Here is a 22,182-nt window from a genome sequence, read left to right on the forward strand (position 1 = left end):
TGCTTAACATTCTATCATTTAATAAACAATGTCTTATTTTAAAAAACATGTATAAGAATATGGAATATTTTCAAGCCAAATGCACCATGTTATTTTTACAAAATGTTAGATGAACTGATTGTCTAGGATGTTTACACTGACCATTCACCAGCTATTACTCAAGAGTCAATGCACACGTACTGAAAACTTCATATTTGAATTATCATTCACATCTGTACCTCACTAACACAACCAGAAGTCACTTCCGCGTAGTAATTACTTTTTATTATTTGTTAGAGTTGCTTGTCTTTAGATATTGATTTTATTTTTTCGTTTAACTCAGTACCTCAGGCCCTTTTCCGGAGTATTACATTTTGAATATTCAATGTGGGACATGACTTTCCCTGTGCCACCTCCCCCCCAAATCAAGCAACTTTTCACCTACTCTAAAAACAAACTGAAATAAAACCCAAAACAACAATAGCAAGAAAAAGAATGGTGCTAGAAATGGGTTAGGACGCTGTGACCTCCCCAGTTCTGATTTAGTTACCGACATGGCAGAAAAGCAGGCAGAAACTTTGTTGACTACGTGGCTAGGACTGATTGATGATCGCCTGGCAAGGTTACCATAGCTAATTACAGCATCATTCATCCAAGCCTGCATGGGAAAAAAACCAGGCTCCCAGGGAAGAAGAAAAGGAAAGCCATTCTCTAGCTGTTAACTTTTGAAGAATCAGCCCCAACAGGAAACAAATAGGATGAAACTCAATGACCAAATTATGACTTATGAATTCATCCAAGCAAGTGACCTCAGCTCCCTGGTCATTTCAGCTTGGGGTTTCACCGCCCACTGGAGAGAGCTTCCAGTAACAAGGGACCCTCACAGGCTTGGGTGCTTTGTAGTCAGAATTCAAAGGCTCCGGCAGAAGCACGGCCCAGCCCCAAGCTTTCGTTCCGCGATGTGTGTGGTGTGGGTGTGTTTGTCTAGGATCAGATGCCAATACTTAAACTCACATTATGGGCACAGCAGCTACCTACATGCTGCAGCCTAATTAAAGGAATAAACTTCCCCCTTCTTTATTTTTTCCTGAAGATCCGTGCCATAAAGGGATTTGGTTTCTTTAAAAATTCAGACAAACGATCCCATATGTTTCCCTTATGCGGTAAATTAGTCAGAATCAGATAGAAAACGGTCACCATTTCCAACACTAATCTATGGCTACACAGTATTATCTGGGAACTACCGAAAATAAAGAGAGAAGAACTCAGTGTTTTGAAAATAATTATATCATAACAAACATACAATCATAATTTTCATTTCAGTTTTGAAGCAGCACAAACACACATGGAAACAATAAAGCATCTGAGGCACCTTTCAGCTTTTAAGTCTCAAAAACAAGAATCACTTTCAAATAGAAAGTATCTCATCTTCAAAGTTTAACACACAAGAGCAAAATAAAGCTAATATCGTTTCAACTCCAAACTTTAATCAGATTGCTTTACATCTGGGTAATATAGATCACAAGAGTGGCAACAGCGAAGTTTAAAGTAGTCTTTATCCTGATACACTGTTTAAATTGCATTGTGAAAATAATTATAACTAAAGAGATGTTTTTTCATAGAAGTACAACCCAAAGTAGCAAATTTCAGCCAAAAAATAACAAGAAAAATTATCAAAAGGTCTGAGATAAAACTACTAATTAATTGGGGCCATGGGATGGAAATTGACAGGGGCATGGAGAAGATTCAAATTCTGCTTGGTGTTAAATGAAATTCTCCTGGGACAATCATAGCCCATTAGAACAAGAAAGGCTTATTTTACAGATTAGATAACTGTGGCCCAGGGAGATATGTTAGTGGCACAAAGAAGTAACCTGGATGGTCTCAGTTCAGAATATTCATTTCTAAAGTGCCAAGTGTGTCCTGATTTATTTTTCGTTTTGAAAAATGTAATAGATACCTGTTAAATGACCCGACTGGACATACAGACTCAATACTGTAGGGTCTGGACCAACTCCATATCATTGGTTCTCAAGGGACAAAGACGGGGCCGCTACCAAACAGAAGGCGCTACATGCAGATACTTGAAATGTCAAGAAGTACAACTGTATCCACAAAACAAACCAAAAAGTTACCCAGGTATCCCAAATATCAGCATATTTGTTTTGGTGCAATTTTTTTCCTGAAATATACACATGTAAATGCAGACACATGTGTGCACACACACAGGATGAAGAAATAAGAGCAAATTCATTTCTGAAACTTACAGAAGGATTTTAAAGAAACTTCCTCCATCTTAATTTTCTGGCCTTTATTTCCTTATTGGTGTTTCATTTACAACTATTCATAGTATCTATTTACTAATTTATACTCTCCTGCAATTCTGAAAGGATAAATAAGGTGCTATTTTATCCTATATAATATTAAAAATATATATAATTGAAACCTACAGTTAATCTAAAAAAAGTCATGTAGTTGAAAGCCCAGAGATGCCAGGTCCAATTCCATGCCTTTAACCAACTAGTTATTTGACATCAGAGCACATACTGAGTTTAAGCTTTCATTTGGTCATTTGTAAAATAATGTTAATTGCCTAGAAAATTGCTAATATGAAATTTTATGGAACTCTCTATTAACAGACCAGTACTTCACATAAGCTGTTCTAAGAAGTGCCAAGAATTCTTTGGAGTGAATGTGGGTCTCTTTCCTATAGGACTTCAAAACGGTATTATGGATTCTCTGTTGCCTCCTGGACAACCGTCTGCATCCTTTTCTTCCCTGCTACCATAACCAATTCTATTTGTACAGTGAATGAACATGAATGAATTAGAACAGCATCTAGAACTTAAATGCTCAGCAAACATTATTAATTGACTAGAATCAAGTATTTGCAGAAATCCTGAAACATTTTAAGAAGTACCACAGGGTTCCACAAAGAAGACTTGGAAAATTGGTGAACTAGGTGATTTTCAAGTCTAAATGGACTCTGCAAATGTGTTTGCTGTACTGCTTGGTGTTTGTTCCACCACGTCTCTTGTTTTAAATAGACTCTTAGGTTAGCAATCTCTATATGGTAAAATGCACTGGCCAATTTCAGAAACATAAAATCTTAAAGTGTTAGAATAATTTGCTAGTAAGGGCTGAGTCAGAACTTAGTTATTTAGCATTACATTAGAAAATCCATTAGAAAATAAATGGTGGGAAATAACTCAGACGAATGAAGTTAGAATTATGTGTTTGCCCATATGATTTAAAACTCGTCTTACAAATTAAAAATATATACCCCATTAGCTTATAGGACGCATGAATATGAACCCTTTCGGTCGGTAGAAAATTTACTCATGTTTGCATCCCTTCCTTATTGAAGAATTAAGAAACATACTTATGGTACACTTACTGTACTATCTTGAAGGTTTGGACAAGGCTTCACAAAGTCATATTTGAGCTTGAACTTAAAAGGTACATACAATTTCCCCAGGTAGAAAAGAGGCAAAGGGGTGAGTCAGGTGAAGGGAATGGTAACTACAAAGACACAGAGGTTTCAAAGAAAGTAGCAAATGTAGAGAAAGACACATGGCTCATGGTGGCTGTCAGTTAAGGTGACTGTGGAACAGCAGCCAGTATTAGAAGTGGGCAGAGAAGTGGCCAGATCAGGAAAATATCCTGAATATGAACTTTCGGCATATTCTGTGCATGAGTATTTCATCTTGGAAGATAAAGGAAAAAAAAAAGCCATGGGCAACCTGTGTCTCCATGTATGTGGGGCAGGTGGTCAATTTTTAATTGGCTATTGTTGATGATTATCTTGTGTTGGAAAAAGATATAAAAATTACACTGAACGTTGAGTGTATTTTTATTTCAGATATCAGTAAAACATAATTGTAAGAACGTCTTGATTCCTAACATCTATTCAATTGTGTCTCCTTAAGTAAGAAATATATGTGAATAGACAATGGTTACATTCTCCATCTTCCTGGATGGATCTTAAGAATGAGAGAAGCAGCGAGGATCAGCCCTGCGTCTGCTGTACCAGCCTGGGCGGATGAGCCCCGAGAGAAGAAAATCCAGCTCCAGTGGCCTCTGAGAGCTTAGTGAAGAGCAGAGGAAGGGCCAGGGCTTGGGGTTCGGCATTTTATCTGCAGCCGGTGATGATGGATTGCTAGAACACTTGTCTTACTCCCTCTCTGACCACCCCCTCCCACTCCTTTTCTAAACAGGGTCTCAGGGTGGGTGGGACAGCACAACTAGGACACACCCCAGAAGAGCCATGGACATGGCATCTGCTGCCAAGTATATCTTTCCATCCCCTCTGCCCAACCCATGATCACACCCCACCCTGAAGTCAACAAAAGGAAAACACAATAGGCAGATACCAAAGCTGGTTGTTTTGCATTCTTCTTGAATTTGAGAAACTCGATAAATACTTTTTCTTTGCTTTTTCAAGTTCCAGAAATGCAAAGAACTCATTTTGATGGAAGCAAGAGGGTAGGTAAGGGATGATCTCTTCATCACTCATCCCTACCCAAATTCCTCCAGCTAATTTGGAGGAACCACCTGCATCAGCTTGCTAATGAGTTTGGACCTGGTTCTCCTCACAATAGGAAGCCACTGGACGCTGGGAAGCAGGGGAGTTATCCAATCAGATTCGTGACTTGGGAAGGTGGCTCTGGTAGAAGCAGGGGTTGGAGAAAGCAGGCACTCACCATAAAGGAAGAGGTCAGTTTGAGGCCCTGCAGTAGTCTGACCGATGAGAAACCTCTGGCCTGCCGCAGTGGTCATGGACGAAAAGGCTGAAGAAAGCGTGGAAGGTGGGAAGAACGAGAAGGAGCTGGGGATAATGCCATGGTTTCAGAGCAGACGGTGGGAAGGCAACGCTGACCACCTAACAGTGAAGGCTGGCTAATCTTACCATGTAGTCTAGGGTGCCAGGCGGCATGGGGTTGGAAGCCAGGGAATTAAGCATTTCCAGGGTTTGGGATATACTCATGAAGCCAACCTCAGGAAAACCGTACCAATGTATTCTTTTACAAACAGCATATGAAAGGCCGCACTGCAGAACTGTCCCCGACACTGGAGTCAGGAATCCGTCAAACTCTGACCTCGCCACCGAATAGCTGCGTGACTTCCGAGGAGCTGCGTAACTGCTCTGCGCCCGTCTCCTCTTGTCAGAAATCAGAACTCAACTAAGCGTTATGAGGCTTAAAGGAGCTGTTATGAGTAAAGGATTTAGAATACTCAGTGCACTACCTTGAGCTCAGTGTCCGGCATATGGTCACCACTTAATAAATATTATTTTCTATCAGTATTGAAGAAGCAGAAAGTCCACTTTCAAAGAAGGGGAACCTCAGCATTCAACATTATATTGCTCAGATGGATCAACAAAAGAAACTGTGGAAAAGCTAAAGAAAAACAAACTTTTCCCCCCGAGAAAGCTCACAGGAGAAAGGTGAAAAAGCAGATTTCCAGGCACAGGGGTACTCTGAGGTTCAGCCCTTTGAAGACCACAGTGCTTGCTTATAAATAGAATATTAGCAAAAGCAAGAGCAATTTTCTCTTTTCGTCTTCCCTTATTGCCTAATTTTCCTCCCGTACCATTTGCATAATGGATAAAAAGGCATCCATTATGCAAATGAATGATAGGGATGTGAGGTTGCTGGAGCCACAAACCTCTCTCCAGATGAAGAGAAACTGCCACAAAGGCCTCCAAGGTCTGAGCTCCAGCAGACTTCACTAGCTTGGTTCCCAGAAAGACAGACAGAAATTATGAAGACCGCAGGTCATTAATTTCCACTTGGCTTATTTTAAAAGGGGCACTATAGATGCTTTCCAGAAAATTAGTACAAAATTTGGATATATAGTTTTGTGGTATGTAAAGTAAACTTTACAGTATATATTTTGTTTCATATGGCAAAAACTATCATAGGTACAATTTTTACAATCTTAAGCATGTGCTTTGCTTTAAAAAAAAATTTCCTTTGCAAAGTAGAAAAAAACCTCTGCTCTAGCTTGAGAATTAACCTACACCTGGTGCTTAGAGCTGTTTCAAAATGTAGGCATCCATTCAACAGGAATAAAAAAAACAGTTTTAAGTACCAAAACATTAGTGGATTTTCAAAACTTCAGGCTGTTAAACTGACCTAAAACTAACTTTGAGAGGTATCACCGATAACTGACACATTATTTACCTTGGTGTCATATATTCACAAAAACTTTAGAAGAATGTTTATTTTCTCTCTCTACCAACACTTTCAAACCAGATACAACAAAAAAGGACTCTCTGAGCAAAATCACTGGAGGAGCAGTTCTTGCTAGAGTAAATCATAGGACAGAATTAAGAAACTAAATGTTTCCCCCAAACTCTGAGATAAACAGTTTGTGGAGAATAAAAAGGTGGCTGACACAGAAAATGACCTTTTCTTTCTAGCCTGGATTCCTTGATAACCCTTAGCTTTTTCCAAATAACTTTAAAAAAAAAGTTAAGTGGTCCCCGTAGGCTACAGACAAACTTCATCATTTACAGTCCAACTCCTCCCCCATGTTACTTCAAGGGCAGGTAATTCAGATTCACCTATGGTTCACGAAAAGCTGCATCCACTGCCTGAGCGTCAGTCACCACAAAGTTCTACGTCATCATCATCATCATCATCATTATCATTATCACTATCATCATAATTTAGAGAAAGACAAACCAGGTTTTTTGAAAGACAAATACTGACAGGTTAAGCCATAAAGTAGAAGCAACTCATAGCCAACAAAATGATGTATTTCAACCAGATGAAAAGCATACCACTCAAAAATACACCTACCTAATTTCAGCGCAGAAGGGGTTACTTCAATTTCTCCACCAACTGGTTTAAACGCAGCCAGCTGGGCAGCCACTTCCATCTCAAAAGCATCTGGGCTCTGCCGGCCTGCCGGGTTTCCACCAGGGCTCTCAATCTTGTGGAGTGGTTCTTGTTCGTCAAACACAGCAATCAGCTACAAACAAACCCAACAACACTAATTACTTTGTGGGACACTCATATCACAAGGACACTGTTATCTAGCTGATTGTGATCTTTGTTTCGTTTTTAAAAAACCAAAGTTTTGGTTTGTATACTCCTTAAACAGAGATCCAATTTTGGCTAATTCTCTTGAAGGAATGAGAGGCTGCCTCCTCTCCCCTCACCACCTTGTTTTTGTTTGTTTGTTTTTAATTGAAGCATGGTTGAAAGGATGCCAGTATCTCTTTTTTTAAGAGTGTTGCCAAAAATGAAAGTTGACTATGTAGAGATGGAACAGATTACATGGTAGAAGAGGACATCAGCAAAGATGTTATAAAATCACACAACCATAATAAGTAGAGACATAGCTACACACCATTTGTCTTTATCTTGTACACACAGATATCCCAGTTTTTACTACATGCTTGTAATTTTGTTCTTTTCCTTCATGACTAGCTCCATGTGGATTGGTTAAGTCCAATGAAACTAAACATCAGAACTTTTAATAATTTCAATCTTCATCTCAATTTTATTTCATATGAGAATTTCCCATCATTGATATAAAAACTTTTAATTGTCCATCTCCACGTCATTTTTCTTAAAAATAGGGGCAACATAAAATATCACGTAATTGTGTAAACACTGCTGTATCAGTGGTGAAGGCTGCCCTGCTGAAAACACATTTTTGGCCAGCAGACACCATCATAGTAGGAACTTCAAATGTGCCTCATGAGCTGATGTGGAAAAGTCCAAATGTGAGTGCAGCAAGCAGCTCAAGGATGCTACTGTCAACTCAGTAAGGGCAGTGTGTGCAAGTCTGGAAAACTGCTAGTAAGTCTTTAGATATTTTCATTCATTAAATAAAACAAATCTACTTATCATTCAAACATTTATTCGGGAAAGGCACTCAAAGCCCCATTCACAGGGGAACTTTGTTGGTGATAGTATTAATACCACCAGTGCAGGGGTAACCAATCAAAACATCATCAATTTCAAGTTCAGTCTTTAAAAAGAAATGAATACAATTAGGGATATGCAAATTGGCTATTCAAAAATAATTTTCGTAATTGACTACTCATTTCCAGTATGGAGTCGTCTTTAATTGGAAAACCCAACAATCCTCTCACCACAGGAAAGAAATGCTACTCCCAAGGCATTATTTTTAATTCTTGAAACTGAGCACATACATTTTCTATTTTTAATTGGTAGCACTGGTGAACTGATTTGAGATAAGACTTAAATGGATTAATAATGAAAGATTATTCTAGTATAAAAATAATCAGGAGAACTCTATCTTCCTAATCTTCTGGCCAAAATGAAGAGTTTAACACATTAAGTCCTGAAAAGGAAAATAAAATCAATTTTTTTAAATGTGGTAGACGTGTTATTTTCATTACCATTTCTGTAACATAATTATAACTTCAATTTTGCATATTGGTGAATTCTAACACATATCTGTGACATTTATTTTAGTATACTAATCAACTCAGCAAATGGCTTATTATATTGGTATCACGAACAGCTTTGGTAAGTCTTCCTTCTTGCTACATCCTTAACTCTTAGTGTATCTTATGTGCCTAAAATACTGGGGAAAAGAGAAAAAGATACCCATCAGAAGTATAATAGAAAAGTTTAAAATTGATAACCCATAAATCAATCATTATCTATGGCTCCTATGTAACCTTCCCTCCTTAAGATGCTTCACTGTGTTCCACGCTAATTTTACATCCACATGAGTTTACAGCTTATGTAGTAACAATGTTATTGTCCCTATTTATCTAATGAGACAACAGGGTAGTTCAGAGATTTCGTTTCCCAAAGTGACAGACTAAACAGTAGTTTGTACTAGAATCTAGACCAATCCAGGGATTCAGATCACACTGTAACCATTTTCCAAAAAGAAAACTGTAGAGAGGCCACCTGGCGGAATACTGGCAGTCTGTCCAGGAGGATGTCAGGCCCTAAAGAACGCGTCTCTACTCTGGAGATACAGGCAATACATGACTTTCTCCAAGATGATGAGAGTGAGACCTGGGGGCTCCCCAAATCTCATAATCTCTTTGATTAATTACTGGCTTAGTCCCTCTCCCAATCCCATGATTGACAGGCATTAGCTCCGCAGAGCCTCTCTGGATGTCTGGATAATGGATGGAATAAAGCGTCTAGTCCTGGAAAGCAGAGCATCAGTTCCTGAATCCGAGGCCCAGACAAAGCCCCTGGCCCCACAGGTGCTCGCTGGTAAGAGATTCTTCATCTCAACATGGACAGTAGACACAGACTCACGCTTCCTTCTACACTGATAATTAATTTAAACCACATGTTGTAGGTCTTTGTTGGCTAAATTATGTGGTTCATCAGAACACCTACATTACCGGCTAACAGAGCTCCTGGCAGACAGTGTTAGAGAGATATGTTAATTAACATCAACCACTGTTCCAGTCCCTCGGCAGAGAAGGCATACTGGTTTCCAAAGTGTCCAGTGCATGAAAATGGCCTGCCTCCACCTTTAAAACTATTCAGAATTACCTTTCCCACAGAGATGAGTTGGTCATTAAAAAAAAAATTCTATTTAAAAAGGTTTTTGTTTTGTTTTGTTTTGTTTTTGCTAAGGTTCCATTTAGATCAAATTTCTGTGGCATGTGGAAGATTCTACACTCATACCTTAGGGACTGCAGTAACCTAAACTTTATGCAAAATGCAAGCAGGCAGTATTTGCTTTGGATGCCTTCCTTTTCTGCTGCCCTATCCATCTTCTGATGCCCCTTCTGTTCTGCTTCTCTGATGCCAGTATTCTCATGTCACCCAGTACAGCACTGACATTTCCCTAAGACCCCATGATCCAAAATGAGCTTTTCAAACAGACTTGACTTCCGATCAGAACTCCTGTCCCCACAGATCTCTATCAGTATTTAGGCATCTAATCCCTGGATACACACAGGAAGGTCAGACTACAAATATGCTATTCACTTTCCCATCAAAAAATAAAACCAAAACCACAACAACCTTTTCAGGACTCACCCCTACAGACACCACCCCATTTCTCAGTCTCCATGTGAAGTAAATTCTGAAAGCTGTCTGTCCAGACAGCAGGTCCCAACCTCTCTCCTCCCCCTCTTCCCTGAGGCCACGTTAGTCAGGTTCTCACCCCTCTAATCCACTGAAACCGATCTTATAAAGGTCAGAAACAATCTTCAGATTGCTGAATTCAATGTCACTTCTCTAGCTTGATTCTAGGACTCGGCGGATTACTGGCTCCTCGTTAAATGACTTGCTTCATCTGCCTTCCACGGCACCACACATTCTCCATTTCATCCTCATCCCTCCCCCCCCCCCCATTAAGCTCCCTCTCACTTATTCACCCTCATCCTCAAAATGTTAAAGACAATGTGTCTAAATTTGGTGATCACATTTGTCTCCTGGCAAAGATATAAGAAAGCATATGCTGATAAACTCCACACTAACATTACCAACCCAGAGCTTCTTCCTCAATTCCAGGTTCATATGGTCAACTGCTTAACCCAACAGGCCAAAAACTGATCTCCCAAAGTTTTCTCCATAATCTTTTTACATCCCAAATGAATGACAATCCATCCTTCTAGTTGCTCTGGCCAAAATATGTATTAGTCATCCTTGACCCCTCTTTCCTTCTCTTTCTCCCTGTCTCTCACACCCTCCCCACACACACACATCCAATCTGTCAAGAAATGTCAAGCTATAACCAGAGTTTGCCCACTTCTTATCACTGCACTGTCACTCTTTGGACACAGCTACCACAGCCTCCCCCATGGATTAGTGCAACTGTTTCCTGCCGGGGCTCCTTGTTTCCACCCAGGCTCCCTTTCAATCCATTTTCAACGTGGCAGCCAGCATGATGGCACTCAGACTAAGGTGGATGGTGTCTATCCTCTGACTAGAGCCCTGTAACACCTTTGTACCTCATTTAGAATAAAGCCCAAGTCCTAGCGATGGCCTGCACGGTGAGGGGCTCCCAGTTAGGGTTCTGACTGCATGTCCTGATGACTCTCCCTTGTTCTCAAGACTCTATCCAGCTCTGCTATCCCCTCTGTCCCTCTCTGTGTCTTTATATTTGCTGCTCTCTCTGCCAGACACAGTCTCCCACTAGATACCCACGTGGCTTGTTCCTCTATCCTTCAGATCTTTACTCAAACGCCAGGCTTTCAGTGGCCACACTACTGAAGTTGCAACGTCCCCCCTAATTCCCATACTTCCTTTATTTTCCTTTATAGCATTTGTCACCCCTCAATGCCAAGTCTTTTGTCATCTGTCTTATTTTATGGCCTGTCTCCCTGTACAACTCCCTAATAAACTGTACTAGATGGTGAGCTCCAAGAAGAAAATGATTTTTGTCTATTTTGTTGTTTGCTGTATCCTATGACCTAGAACAGTGAATTAGACAGAGGAAGCACCCAACATGTATGTGCTGGAACATAACAAGTGAAATGAGGGAAAACTATATACTAAAACCTACAGTAACAATGAAAGGACACTAGATTTTTCCTATGTTGTTAGAATATTAAAATTAATTTTTTTGAATGAATGAGTATAAACAACCAATATAAACCTGTATCATCACTGTTGTTGTTTTGACTTTGTTGTCACGGGGGAGAAATTCCTCATTTTCTACTCCACCCTGGGGAAATTGCTTCTGCTCTTGAAGTGGAGATTATGCGTCTTCTCGTTCCTCTTCAGGCTCATTTCTGAAAGGGAGGATCTGCTGATTTGGTCTCTGAATGGGAGCGGAAGTGTTGAACTAGGGGTGCTCAGTGGATGGAGAGACGGGAAGGGTTAGCAGTTTGGCCTCAGACACTTGCTTCCTCACTGGCTTTCTTCCACAGGCCACATCGACGGATCCGGTGTGAAGCTTCTACGTCTCTCCCCCGAAGTGGCTTAAAACAAACGTGGAGACACCTCCAGGGTAGCAGAAGCAGAGCCTCAATTGTCACACCATGAGCTCAAAACTGAAGTGCTGGGCTTTTTTATATTACACACTCACATCAATTTTACATTTTACCAGCTTTCTATGCTTGATTTAACATGAAAAGATTTTCCCCTTAATTGTCGGTAAAATTAAGGCAACTGTCCTCATGCGTTCTGTACCTCTATTTAGAGGTCCAGGTGAAGTGTGTTCCTCAGAAACATCCCTACCTCCTAAAATGAACTTAGGAAAACGCATGAAAACAGATACATGAATGTGGCAGGTACAAATTATTTTCAATAACTGGATCGCAACTGCCGAAGCCAGGGGTGTGCCCAGTTCCAAGACCAGGCATTGGCTTCCTGACTGCAAGTATCCCCTGACCATTCCCTCCCCGGGGTCTCTGGAAGGAACATCTCAAACTAGGATTTGCCTAGAAAAAAGTATCATGCATACGCCTTATTTTATAGAATAGTTCAATCTTTTTTCCTCATATTTACCGTGTAAAGGTCAAAATAGTGGAAAAGTCAACAACAATAACAACCTCAAAGACCAAAAAGAAAGAAAAGAGCTGTGGATAATCTACAATATCCATGACCCTGAATAACAGACTTGATCAGAAGAGCCATGTGTTCTGCACCATTTCACACCATCAATATCTCTTTAAGGACTCAGACCTATTTTTATACTCAAACAAGGTAAAGGTGTCTAAGTGCCTGCATGGGTGTGTGCTGCGGGGCGGGCAGGGCGGGGGTAGACTACTGAAGTCCTTGGTAATACCCCTAACAGGCCTGAATGCTTCGCAGAGAGCCCGGTACACAATGGCAGGTTAAATGTTAATTCCTTTTCCTCCCTGAGCTGGCATTCCCTGGCTCTCAGACTCAGTCCCACTTGACTTGTTTATTCCTATTCTGCTTTTACTTTGTTGCCTCCCTTTAATCTCTTTATCACAGGACTGACAGGGGAACAGAGACAGTACCAAGATCAAACACATCAAATAGGTAATTTTTGTTTTTCTTTTTTCCTCGCTCTTCATCACACGAGAACACACAACCTCCAGACATGCAGCGCTGCTCCTCCGCCGAGCAAATACATGGTTTGTGCTGTCTGCTCCACTTCTACCATAACTCGAAGCAATATACCAACGCCTTGAGTTTCTACACTGACAAGTAAATATTTTAATAATAAATGCCACCAAGTGCATTTATTGCAGAGTCTCTCAATATTCATGATGTGGTTTGCTCTGTCGTCAGCCTGTAGCATTCTGTCACTTTTATAGCCTGAGTTTTTATCATCTGATGCTATTATCTTTAGCCTACACAGAGGACAAAAGAATGATCCAAATGCTCATAGACCATAATAAACTGTATTTATAAAAGTAGTCTTTTTTGGATTAGTAATTACACTGAGAAATGTGTGGCTCTATTTTAATTACATGTCAAATAAACGAACATACTACTAAGAAAGGCTTATTTGCCATATTGAGTTCTTTGGGTTAAGCTGTTGAATTTAACAACATACTACTATTTTTTACTGTTTCATACATATTCCATGTTACCAACAACTATCAAGTAGAATTAAGACAAAAAACAAAACCCCAGTATCCTACAAAATAAAATTGGAATCATTTGCCTCAAATCTTAATAAACACAATTAAATCTAAGTAAGACTGTGAAATTACAACAATTTCACAAGTAGAGGAAAACACATTATCACCTTTGGGAAGAGAGTGAAACACTGCAGAATTTCATTTAAATGTATGCATCTGCTTGTAACTGAAGAACAATTGGCCACCGAGCTAATTTTATGCCACTTTAAACAAAGGTTTGAAAATCGATTCTTCTCCTTCATGGGATTTTGACAGCCAGCTAAAAGCATTTAATCTGGATTTTAAAAATTAGACGGATCATATTAGCCTCCTTGTCAAATGCTACCATCAGATCCAGCATCTCAGAGCACTGTATGCAACAACTCTGATTCTCAAAAAGTTCAACCAACACTCAGCAAGTGAGGTAAAACCGATTTTCATTTCCTCTCCCAACAGAAAATCTACAACAGGGGCCTTTACAAACTTTACAGCTCTAAGCGCCATCCTAAAGAAAACAACATGATTTATTCAGCTATACTAAGAACCCTATTTTTCCTTATCACTTTTTAAAGAGGCAGCTGCCTAAATTGAACCATAATAAGAAAAATATGCCTATTTAAAAACCACCCATATTTTAGCAAAAATACATCTGCCTCCTTTACTTATGTAGTTAAGTTACTAAGAAGCCAGGTAGACATTAGCCACATTTTATGTTGGATTATATTTTTCTCCTGACTATACTGAATTAAAATTTTAAAGAGGAGGTGTTACCACTTGACAAGTTTTAGAGAATATTGAGTTTGTTCTGCTGCATCCTTTACTTTCCTAACAACAGCTTACCATTTATGAAATGACATTCACAACTCAGATCTAATATTCACAGGGGAAGCCTGAGCACCTCTTCTCTGTGCCTTTCACCATCCATAGCGATGGTCAGGCAAAGGGTCCCGGTGGCCTAACGGAGGTCAGGTGGTCAGGCAGCCACCAAGCTCTAATCTTAGGGAACCCAGGGGGCAGCTGTAGGAAAAGCAAACAGGTACAGAAGCCAGGAGAGTGTCTCAAGCATTATCAGAGTAACACAAACGTCAGAAATGCAAAAAACATTCAATAATATACATGTCTTGTCAGTAATAATATTTCCACAGTCCAGAATTACACATATTAAAAATAACAGACACACAAGAAACTGAAGATACGTGGGTTAAATTGGATGGGAAATTTCAGAGCTGATCTCAGTCCACTGAGTAGCTTTGCCAGCCATTTACCCAGTATATCACTAGATGGTTCCTTGATTTTATCCAATCTCAGGGGCTCTGAAAGTCTTGGGAGCATGTACACTATTACAAATGAAGATACAACTTGGGTTGTTTTAAAATGCATGGACACAAACATACACAAATGCTTTTTCTTCAAGTTATTCTTATCTAAATCACATACGTCTAACCTGCATTTTTGAAAGACTATCCTATTTGAAACAAGTATATATGATACCAGAAAACATAAAACAGCATGTGAGAAAATACTTTGTGAATTACAAGGCATACATGCATTTATGATGGTGTAACACCCACATTGAGTATTATCTCACTGGCTTTGTTTCATTTTCCCTACTTCCCTACAGTTCCTATTCTCTAACCAAACCAAAGCTGTAACTGTCTCAGAAATGTAGTTTGGTCATCTCCTAGCCAAGGCCCAGGGCTACCACAGCCAACCAGAGGTCTGTCAACAGATCCTTGAAGGCAATAACTTGCAGGAATGTGAGGGTGATCTCTCTCTGCATGGATTATCCCATACAATAAATGCCACACTGCCTCTGGCCAGGTCTTCACATATCCACTGCCAGGGCCCCGCCCACTTCTGGGTTCCAGTCTGAGCCGCCTGACATTTACCCACAACCCTCACTGCCAGAGCGATCTTCCATCACAGACTTGACAAGGTCTTGCTGCAGCTTAAAATTCTTCATTATATATTCTCATGGCTTTCAAAACGAAGTTCAAGTCTCCATTATGAAGCCTTCCACCAGGCTCCGTGTTTCCACAATAGCACGTCCCTCTCTGTAGCAACACTGGTCACACGGCATGGAGAACCTTGATTTACCTGCCTCGGTCTAAAAGTAAACTGTAAGCTACTCTAAACTGGGGGTCACATCATCTAAAAATATATATTTAATGAATACTTACATAGTGCTCACTACGCGCTAGGCACTGTTCAACGTGCCTACATATATCATTTGATTTCATATTCTTAAGTAACCCTATGAGAAAGGTGCCATTATCCCCATTTTACAGTTGTGAAAACTAAAGTAAAATTGACTTTTATATTCCAAGTTCTCAGTATGGTACTTGACAAAGAGTCAGGTAAATGAATGTTTTAAGGTCTCTGCTATATCCAAGAGGAGGAGCAACGTCTCTTTTACATGGATGTCAATACTTCTATGTTGACACTATCTCCTTGTGTTTTAACTTTCCATCCACCTGGGAATAAGGTAACCTCCATTACTGTGTGTGCTCCTATTCAGGGCAAAATAGCTTCTGCTCATCATTGAGGTTCACTCCAAAAGTGCATCTTACAATTTCTCCATCTAAACTCCACTTAGTACATTATAATCCCAATCTTGTTTCCTGGTGGACTATATTCATGTACTTGATTTTCTTTCAGAGGAAACCTTTTAAAATTGTAAAGCAAACTTGCACGTCAACATACCTAGTTTTGAAACAAATACAACGGCACAGTGTTCTCCATCACATCTGACTGTTAGAAGAACCCTGCTTGTTTGTACTGATGACTGCAATCCAGGGTGTATTGCTTAATTTTGTGGATTAATGAGTAAGCAATCAGATGTGATTTTAAGTCATGAATATAACAAACATACTATTCATTTATTTTGACAAGTATCTTAATTTATGAGACTTGGCTACAAATAGAACAGTCTATTTCATAAAAGAAAAAAAAAAGAAACCTTTCTGCCTTTTAAGACAACTCAACAGCTCTCAGATAATAAACCTTTGTGGAGAATGATGACAAAGCCACCCCCTTCTAAAGACAGATAAAGAATTGATAGGTTGAAAGAAAAAAACAATGAGACCTCACTCTATCATTAAATTTTTCAAATAGAGAATGTCTTTTGCACGCAGTTGAGCTATAAGCAATACCTTTAGGAGTAGCAAACTACACAGAACGTTCTGAATGTTCTAAATAAAATAGGTCAGTGCTGGCCTGAGGCAGGCATCCCCTAGCCAGTCACCCTAGTAGCCTCAAACATAAGTTTCAGCAGGTTCACATGTCCCTGAGGTGGCCTCATACTCCCAATCTGAGAATCCCCTCCCCTCACCAGGCCAGGTAAAGCTGTGAGTGGACTACAAATATGAGGAAGGTCACAACTCCCTAAAAATTAGCTGGTGATTAATGGATACTGCATTTCATCAGGCTGGTGGGAGAACAGACTCTTTGGCATGGACACATTTGGCAAATTGGCTGGAGCACCAGCTGATTGACCTCATGACAGGTCCAATGATGTTCTACCTTCTCTGACATTTCAAGACAGCTGAGCAACTTGTGGAGACGACCGAAAGGTCAGTGCATAGCCTGACTGAGGGATGCGGAAGCACTTCCCTCCAACATCCCATTTAGACTCAGATCCTCCGTGTCACGGGTGACAAGGTTTCAACGCCGATATTTAAAAAAAATTAACATTGTCATCACAGGTGGGTTTAGCTCCTGAACGCCTCCCGTCTGAGCATTAGAGCTAACCTTTTCCTTTAGCTTCTAATTGCTCTACGTCTCCCTAACTAGTGATAATGTGGCTAAGCCTGCTGGGACGGGTGTTGACTTGGGGAGCCTCTAAATGTCAAGATTTGTAATTATGATTGTGGGTGTACTAAACTCACATAGAATGATGCCTCCTCGCTAACTGGGGCCTGAAGACAGGCAGCCTGGGGTCCTTGCTCCTTGCCCAGTCACAGGAGGTGCATCACCTCTTCAAGGACGAGCTGCACCCTAGGTCTTGTCTCTAATTGTAGAAAGATGGTCTTTGTGTGTCAGTTGTCAATTTTTAGCTTTAGTGCAAAGGGCTTTCCTAAAAAATTGAAAACATCTTCTGTAGGCATAAAAACTATGATATCTAAATCAAAAATTAAAACATACCAGGTCTCCTTATGGCAAAAAATGGAATGCAAGTTTTGAAATTAGGAATGGACTCAAAAAATCCAGGTTGCTGTGACCATCCTCCATGACTGGGTTTCAAAAGCAGTCTTCACGCCAACACCCCCCAAACCCAAGGGCCACTTTTGCACTTTGCAGCTCTAGGCTGTTATGTTTTCCAGGCCAAGAGAAAAATGTGTGGACAAGAAAATGTGGGGATCATGAAGCCCCTCAGTTCCCTCCAGCCAACTGCGTATGAGCTGTGTTTGTGTCTTGGGGGCGAGAGGGAGGGAAAATGAACAAAACTTCAAAGGATGTCATTACCAGACTTCTGAAAATACACAGTAGAAAAGAAGACACGCAAGATCATCTCAAATTCCAAAAACACTGATAGAATATTGGTGCTTCTCCTCCACTCTTCTTTTTTACACATTTATATATACACGTTACCATTACATGACCCAGACTATGTAACACACAATTTAGTTTTCTGATATTTTTACCCAGATTTTCTTGTGAGCAATTTTCTCTAATTGTAATCTGCAAAAAAAATGGAGAAAATTCATGATTGAATAATATGTCATAACATAATTAGCCATATCATAAATAATTTAGCTTATTCAGCCATTCTGGGTGCAAGTCGAGGTTATCTTTGCACAGTAGTATCATTTTTCAGTATTTGATGATTTTGCAGACAAAATTATATCCTCCCATTTAAGGTCAATTTTTGGACTATTAGTAATATTGAAAATAATTTTATAAGCCATTTTTATTTCTTCAATGGATTGTTTATTCATACCCTTTGCCCTTTCATTTTGATTTTAATGTTTCTTAACATGGAGAAGCTATTTAAGTATATTAAGTTTGTCTTTTTTATCTTCGCAAATTTCTTTTTGCTAATTTACCTTTCAATTTTGTTTATGATGTAAATTTTTCCATTGCACGGTATTCCATTCACTTAAAACCCTCTATTAAATCTTCAAAGGTCCCTTGTAAATAGGTAGTCACCTGGAACCAGTAATACTTTGTGATGGGCAAGTAGAAAAACAGTGTCGGTTTCATTTAATTTACTACTTTGATAGTCCCTTAAGAGAGAGCAGGTGGGAAATGTTTGGATTGGTGGCCCTTTGGTTTTTAAATCATAATTCATATTCTAAACAAATACAGATGGATAAAAGCTATTCCAATTTAAAAATTCACAAATAAAATTTAAATATTTCAATGATTTTATAATCCAAATGTCTGTCACTGCTGTCTACAAACTTTGTTGAAATCCCATTCAATCCTTTATTAAAATGTAGAAAAAAAGAAATGTATGAACAAAATTGTTTAATTTTTTTCACTTCCTTAAAGACTTTAAGATTCCCTTATTTGTTGTCCCTCAGACAACAGAAATTTTTAGTGTTCATATTTTTTCTTTCTTCTATATCCCCTACTGCCCAGTCATCAAAGATGTTTGTTGCTTTTCTGTAAACTGTCTCCCTGCCCCTCAATACGCTAAGGATTAAAAGCTCTAGAAGGACCTGACTATTGACAGTAATGCATTAATAATAATAAAAAAAAAAATTAGGTCTTTAACTCTCACTCAAATCTTCTTTTCATTGTTTATTTAAAAGCGTAATTGTCCTGGGTCTGCTGACATTACCCTAATGATACTGGGTTGCTAGACACATTGCCCTGTTGTACCAGCACGCTTTCGGTTATATGCTAGCATCCATTCAGCTCTGCCACTTAATCCCCCTTTCAATAAATTTCAACCTAATGACATTTATTTCATCTATAACACAGAAGTAATATCTGGGGCACTTTTTAAAGAATCAAGAAACAAAAATTCTCTCAGAGAGTTAATGTATTAAATAAATATGTTAAGGTCTGTTTATAAGTACACCAAATCATCTTAAAAATATGCACCCAGGACAAATTTAATTCACTGTATAAATAAGCTACAGAAGTGGTATGTCAGTAAGATAAGATAAGTAACAGTAGTCAGGGAGATGGTGTCAGAGGTGATACACTGGCCATGTCAGTGTCAGTGTTACCCAGATGAAGGATCCACTGGATTAAGAACAAATCTGCAGTCTCATTAGGAGGGACAGCCTTACTGTGAAATGGGTGAGACATGGGGATGACAGTGTGGTATCATTAAACTCATGAGTCTAGGATCAAGCACAAAATTTCTGAGGCCAAGTGCAAAATGAAAGTGTGGGGCCCTGGTTCAGGAATTTTAAAGCATTCCAAGATGGCAACAGCAGAGTCTGAACCGAGCACGGGACCCTGAGCAACTGCACAGGTCACATACCCGTGAAGACGGCCCTGCTCAAACCATATGCCTTCCTAAACTTACCCTGGTTTCACTGACCTCAAGTCATCTGACCGTGGTTTGATATCCCACATCAGTCTCTCATCAGGGAGAGTATATGCTGGCTACTGGATAAGCAATTATCCAGTCCCCTTGGCAGGTATTATATATCTGTTTATAGTCCTGGTGATCTTTACTAGTTGGAGTCAGAATCCTTGAGTCAAATCAATCCAGAGCAGTGAGGAGGTATATAGTTTACGCAACTACAGCGCGTGGACCTTGTGTTGGGCGGGAGGTGGCGGGGCGGGGGGTGGGGAGGCTCAGGTACATGGTTTCCGGTGAGACCTCATATGTAAACTCCCTATCCTCCAAAGAGTCTCCCATCAGAACTTCAGGCTCATATTTATTCACTGGAAATACAAGACCGGCTTAGAATACAGCTTAAATCAAAGAGAAATGCTTGGATGTTTTTTCATTTAAATGTAAAAGAACACTGTAATTTTGTAATGTGATAAATACCACTACAGTGGCAATCATATTACAATATCTTAATGTATCAAAGTACCATGCACTATACATTCCTTTCCTAGAATCGTTAGTAATTGAGAACTTGGAGACTCTGGAGCCAGACTGTCTGAATTCAAACCTTTCTAATGTAGGGAAGTTATGTACCTTCTCTGAGCCTCAACCATTTTCTTTATACAATATGGAGGAGGACAGTAGCTAAACAATTATTGAGCATTTACCTTTTTTAAATTCATAGTATCAGACTGTATTATCTCACATGTTTTTCATACCAGCCCTGGAGGCAGCTACCATTAGTCTCCAAAATTGAGGGCACTGAGAGGTCAGATGGATTACACAGCCAGTAAGTGAGAAAGCCCGAGTCAGAAGCCAGTCAAACTTCAGCACCTCCTCATCATCCTAAGGTTCCCTTCGAATTGTATTATGTGAGCTATAACTTAGCAGAATGGCTACCCACAAAAAAAGTGTTCCTGTAATGCCAGTCCCTAGCTATTATTATAATTATCATCATTATCATTATTTTTATTATTGACCAAAAGCCCTATTCGTCCTTTAAGACTCAACTCAATTTGTATCCTGGATAATATCTGGTATCTAGAGATTAAGTGTGTATCGAGTGTAAGAATATACCCTACTATTGTCTAATTAGAAATGCACAAAGTCAATTTAAAGAGACTAAGTAATTCCCAGCCCAGAGCAATATTGGAGTGAATATTGACTAATAAGATAGGCTTGATTTATAATGTTTAAGTAGGCTAACATCAGAAAAATGTAGACTTTTTTCAATAAAATATATACATATTTATTAAACAAAAAGATATACAATGTTATTAGTAGGTACCTCACCATGTCTAGTGATAAGCACCGAGTGAGAAACTAAAAGAAAGGCAGAGGCCGATGAGGACTGGGGAATTACTAACTATAGAATATCTATCTCACGTTTCGTACCTAGTTTCCACTCAGGGGGTATTCACATTAGGATTAGGAGAAATATTTCCCATTTCCATAGAAATATAACCTAGTTTGCTAATAAAACAGAACTCCAAACATTAACTGATTGCAAAAATTGTATTTCCTAACAGCACCTTTGGATTAAAGGGGATGAAGATGCTGCTTCCCAACAGAATCCTGTCACACACGTTTCACGACTGGAAACGCTGTGCAGCGTTTTTCAAAAAGCGCTCTAGAAAGCCTGCACGGTTAATCAACTTTAGTTTAGAAAGTCTCCATTCTTATAATTTATTTTGTTTTTATAGAAGGAAAGACTTGGAAAGGTTCCTGTGAGACATGGAAAAATACCAAGATCTGTCAAGGATAAACATGTTTTCTTCCCCGAAGCCCTGAAAGTCAGTGAAAATGGTTTCCCATAATGAATCACCAAAAGAAAAAGCCCGATTTTTACTGGGCTAAAATGAGTAATTTCTATGAACCAACAGGATACAATGCAGGGAAAGTGGATGTAAGGAACCCATGGAGGATGCCTGACACTGCATTTAGAAAACCCCATGACATAAATACCAGAGGACCGGGGAAGAGTCTGGTGAGACAACAGCATCCCCCCCCCAACTTTTTCTTTTTTAATGTTCATGTGCAGACTCTGTATGCTGGGGAAAACGTTTTAAATGTGTTTATCGCTGGGAGCTTTTTGGCAAAGGTGAACCCATTTATCTAGTCCAACCCAAACGGAAGTCTAAAGTAAGCGCATGAGGCAACATGCAAATTATTCTCAACT

The 22,182-nt window shown here is 39.5% G+C and overlaps 1 protein-coding gene across 4 annotated transcripts in view; it reads right to left on the reverse strand.

Moving 5' to 3' along the window:
• The window catches only part of PARD3B (par-3 family cell polarity regulator beta), a 944,975-nt gene that overhangs the window by 586,697 nt on the left and 336,096 nt on the right, over nt 1-22,182 (reverse strand). For all 4 annotated transcript variants that reach the window (XM_074364121.1, XM_074364119.1, XM_074364120.1 and 1 more), the window contains exon 3: nt 6,786-6,957. In XM_074364121.1, the coding sequence (XP_074220222.1) occupies nt 6,786-6,957 (172 nt within the window). The remainder of the gene's footprint in view (nt 1-6,785; nt 6,958-22,182) is intronic.

Source organism: Camelus bactrianus, chromosome 5 (genome assembly GCF_048773025.1).
Source record: "Camelus bactrianus isolate YW-2024 breed Bactrian camel chromosome 5, ASM4877302v1, whole genome shotgun sequence".
Lineage (NCBI taxonomy): Eukaryota > Metazoa > Chordata > Mammalia > Artiodactyla > Camelidae > Camelus > Camelus bactrianus.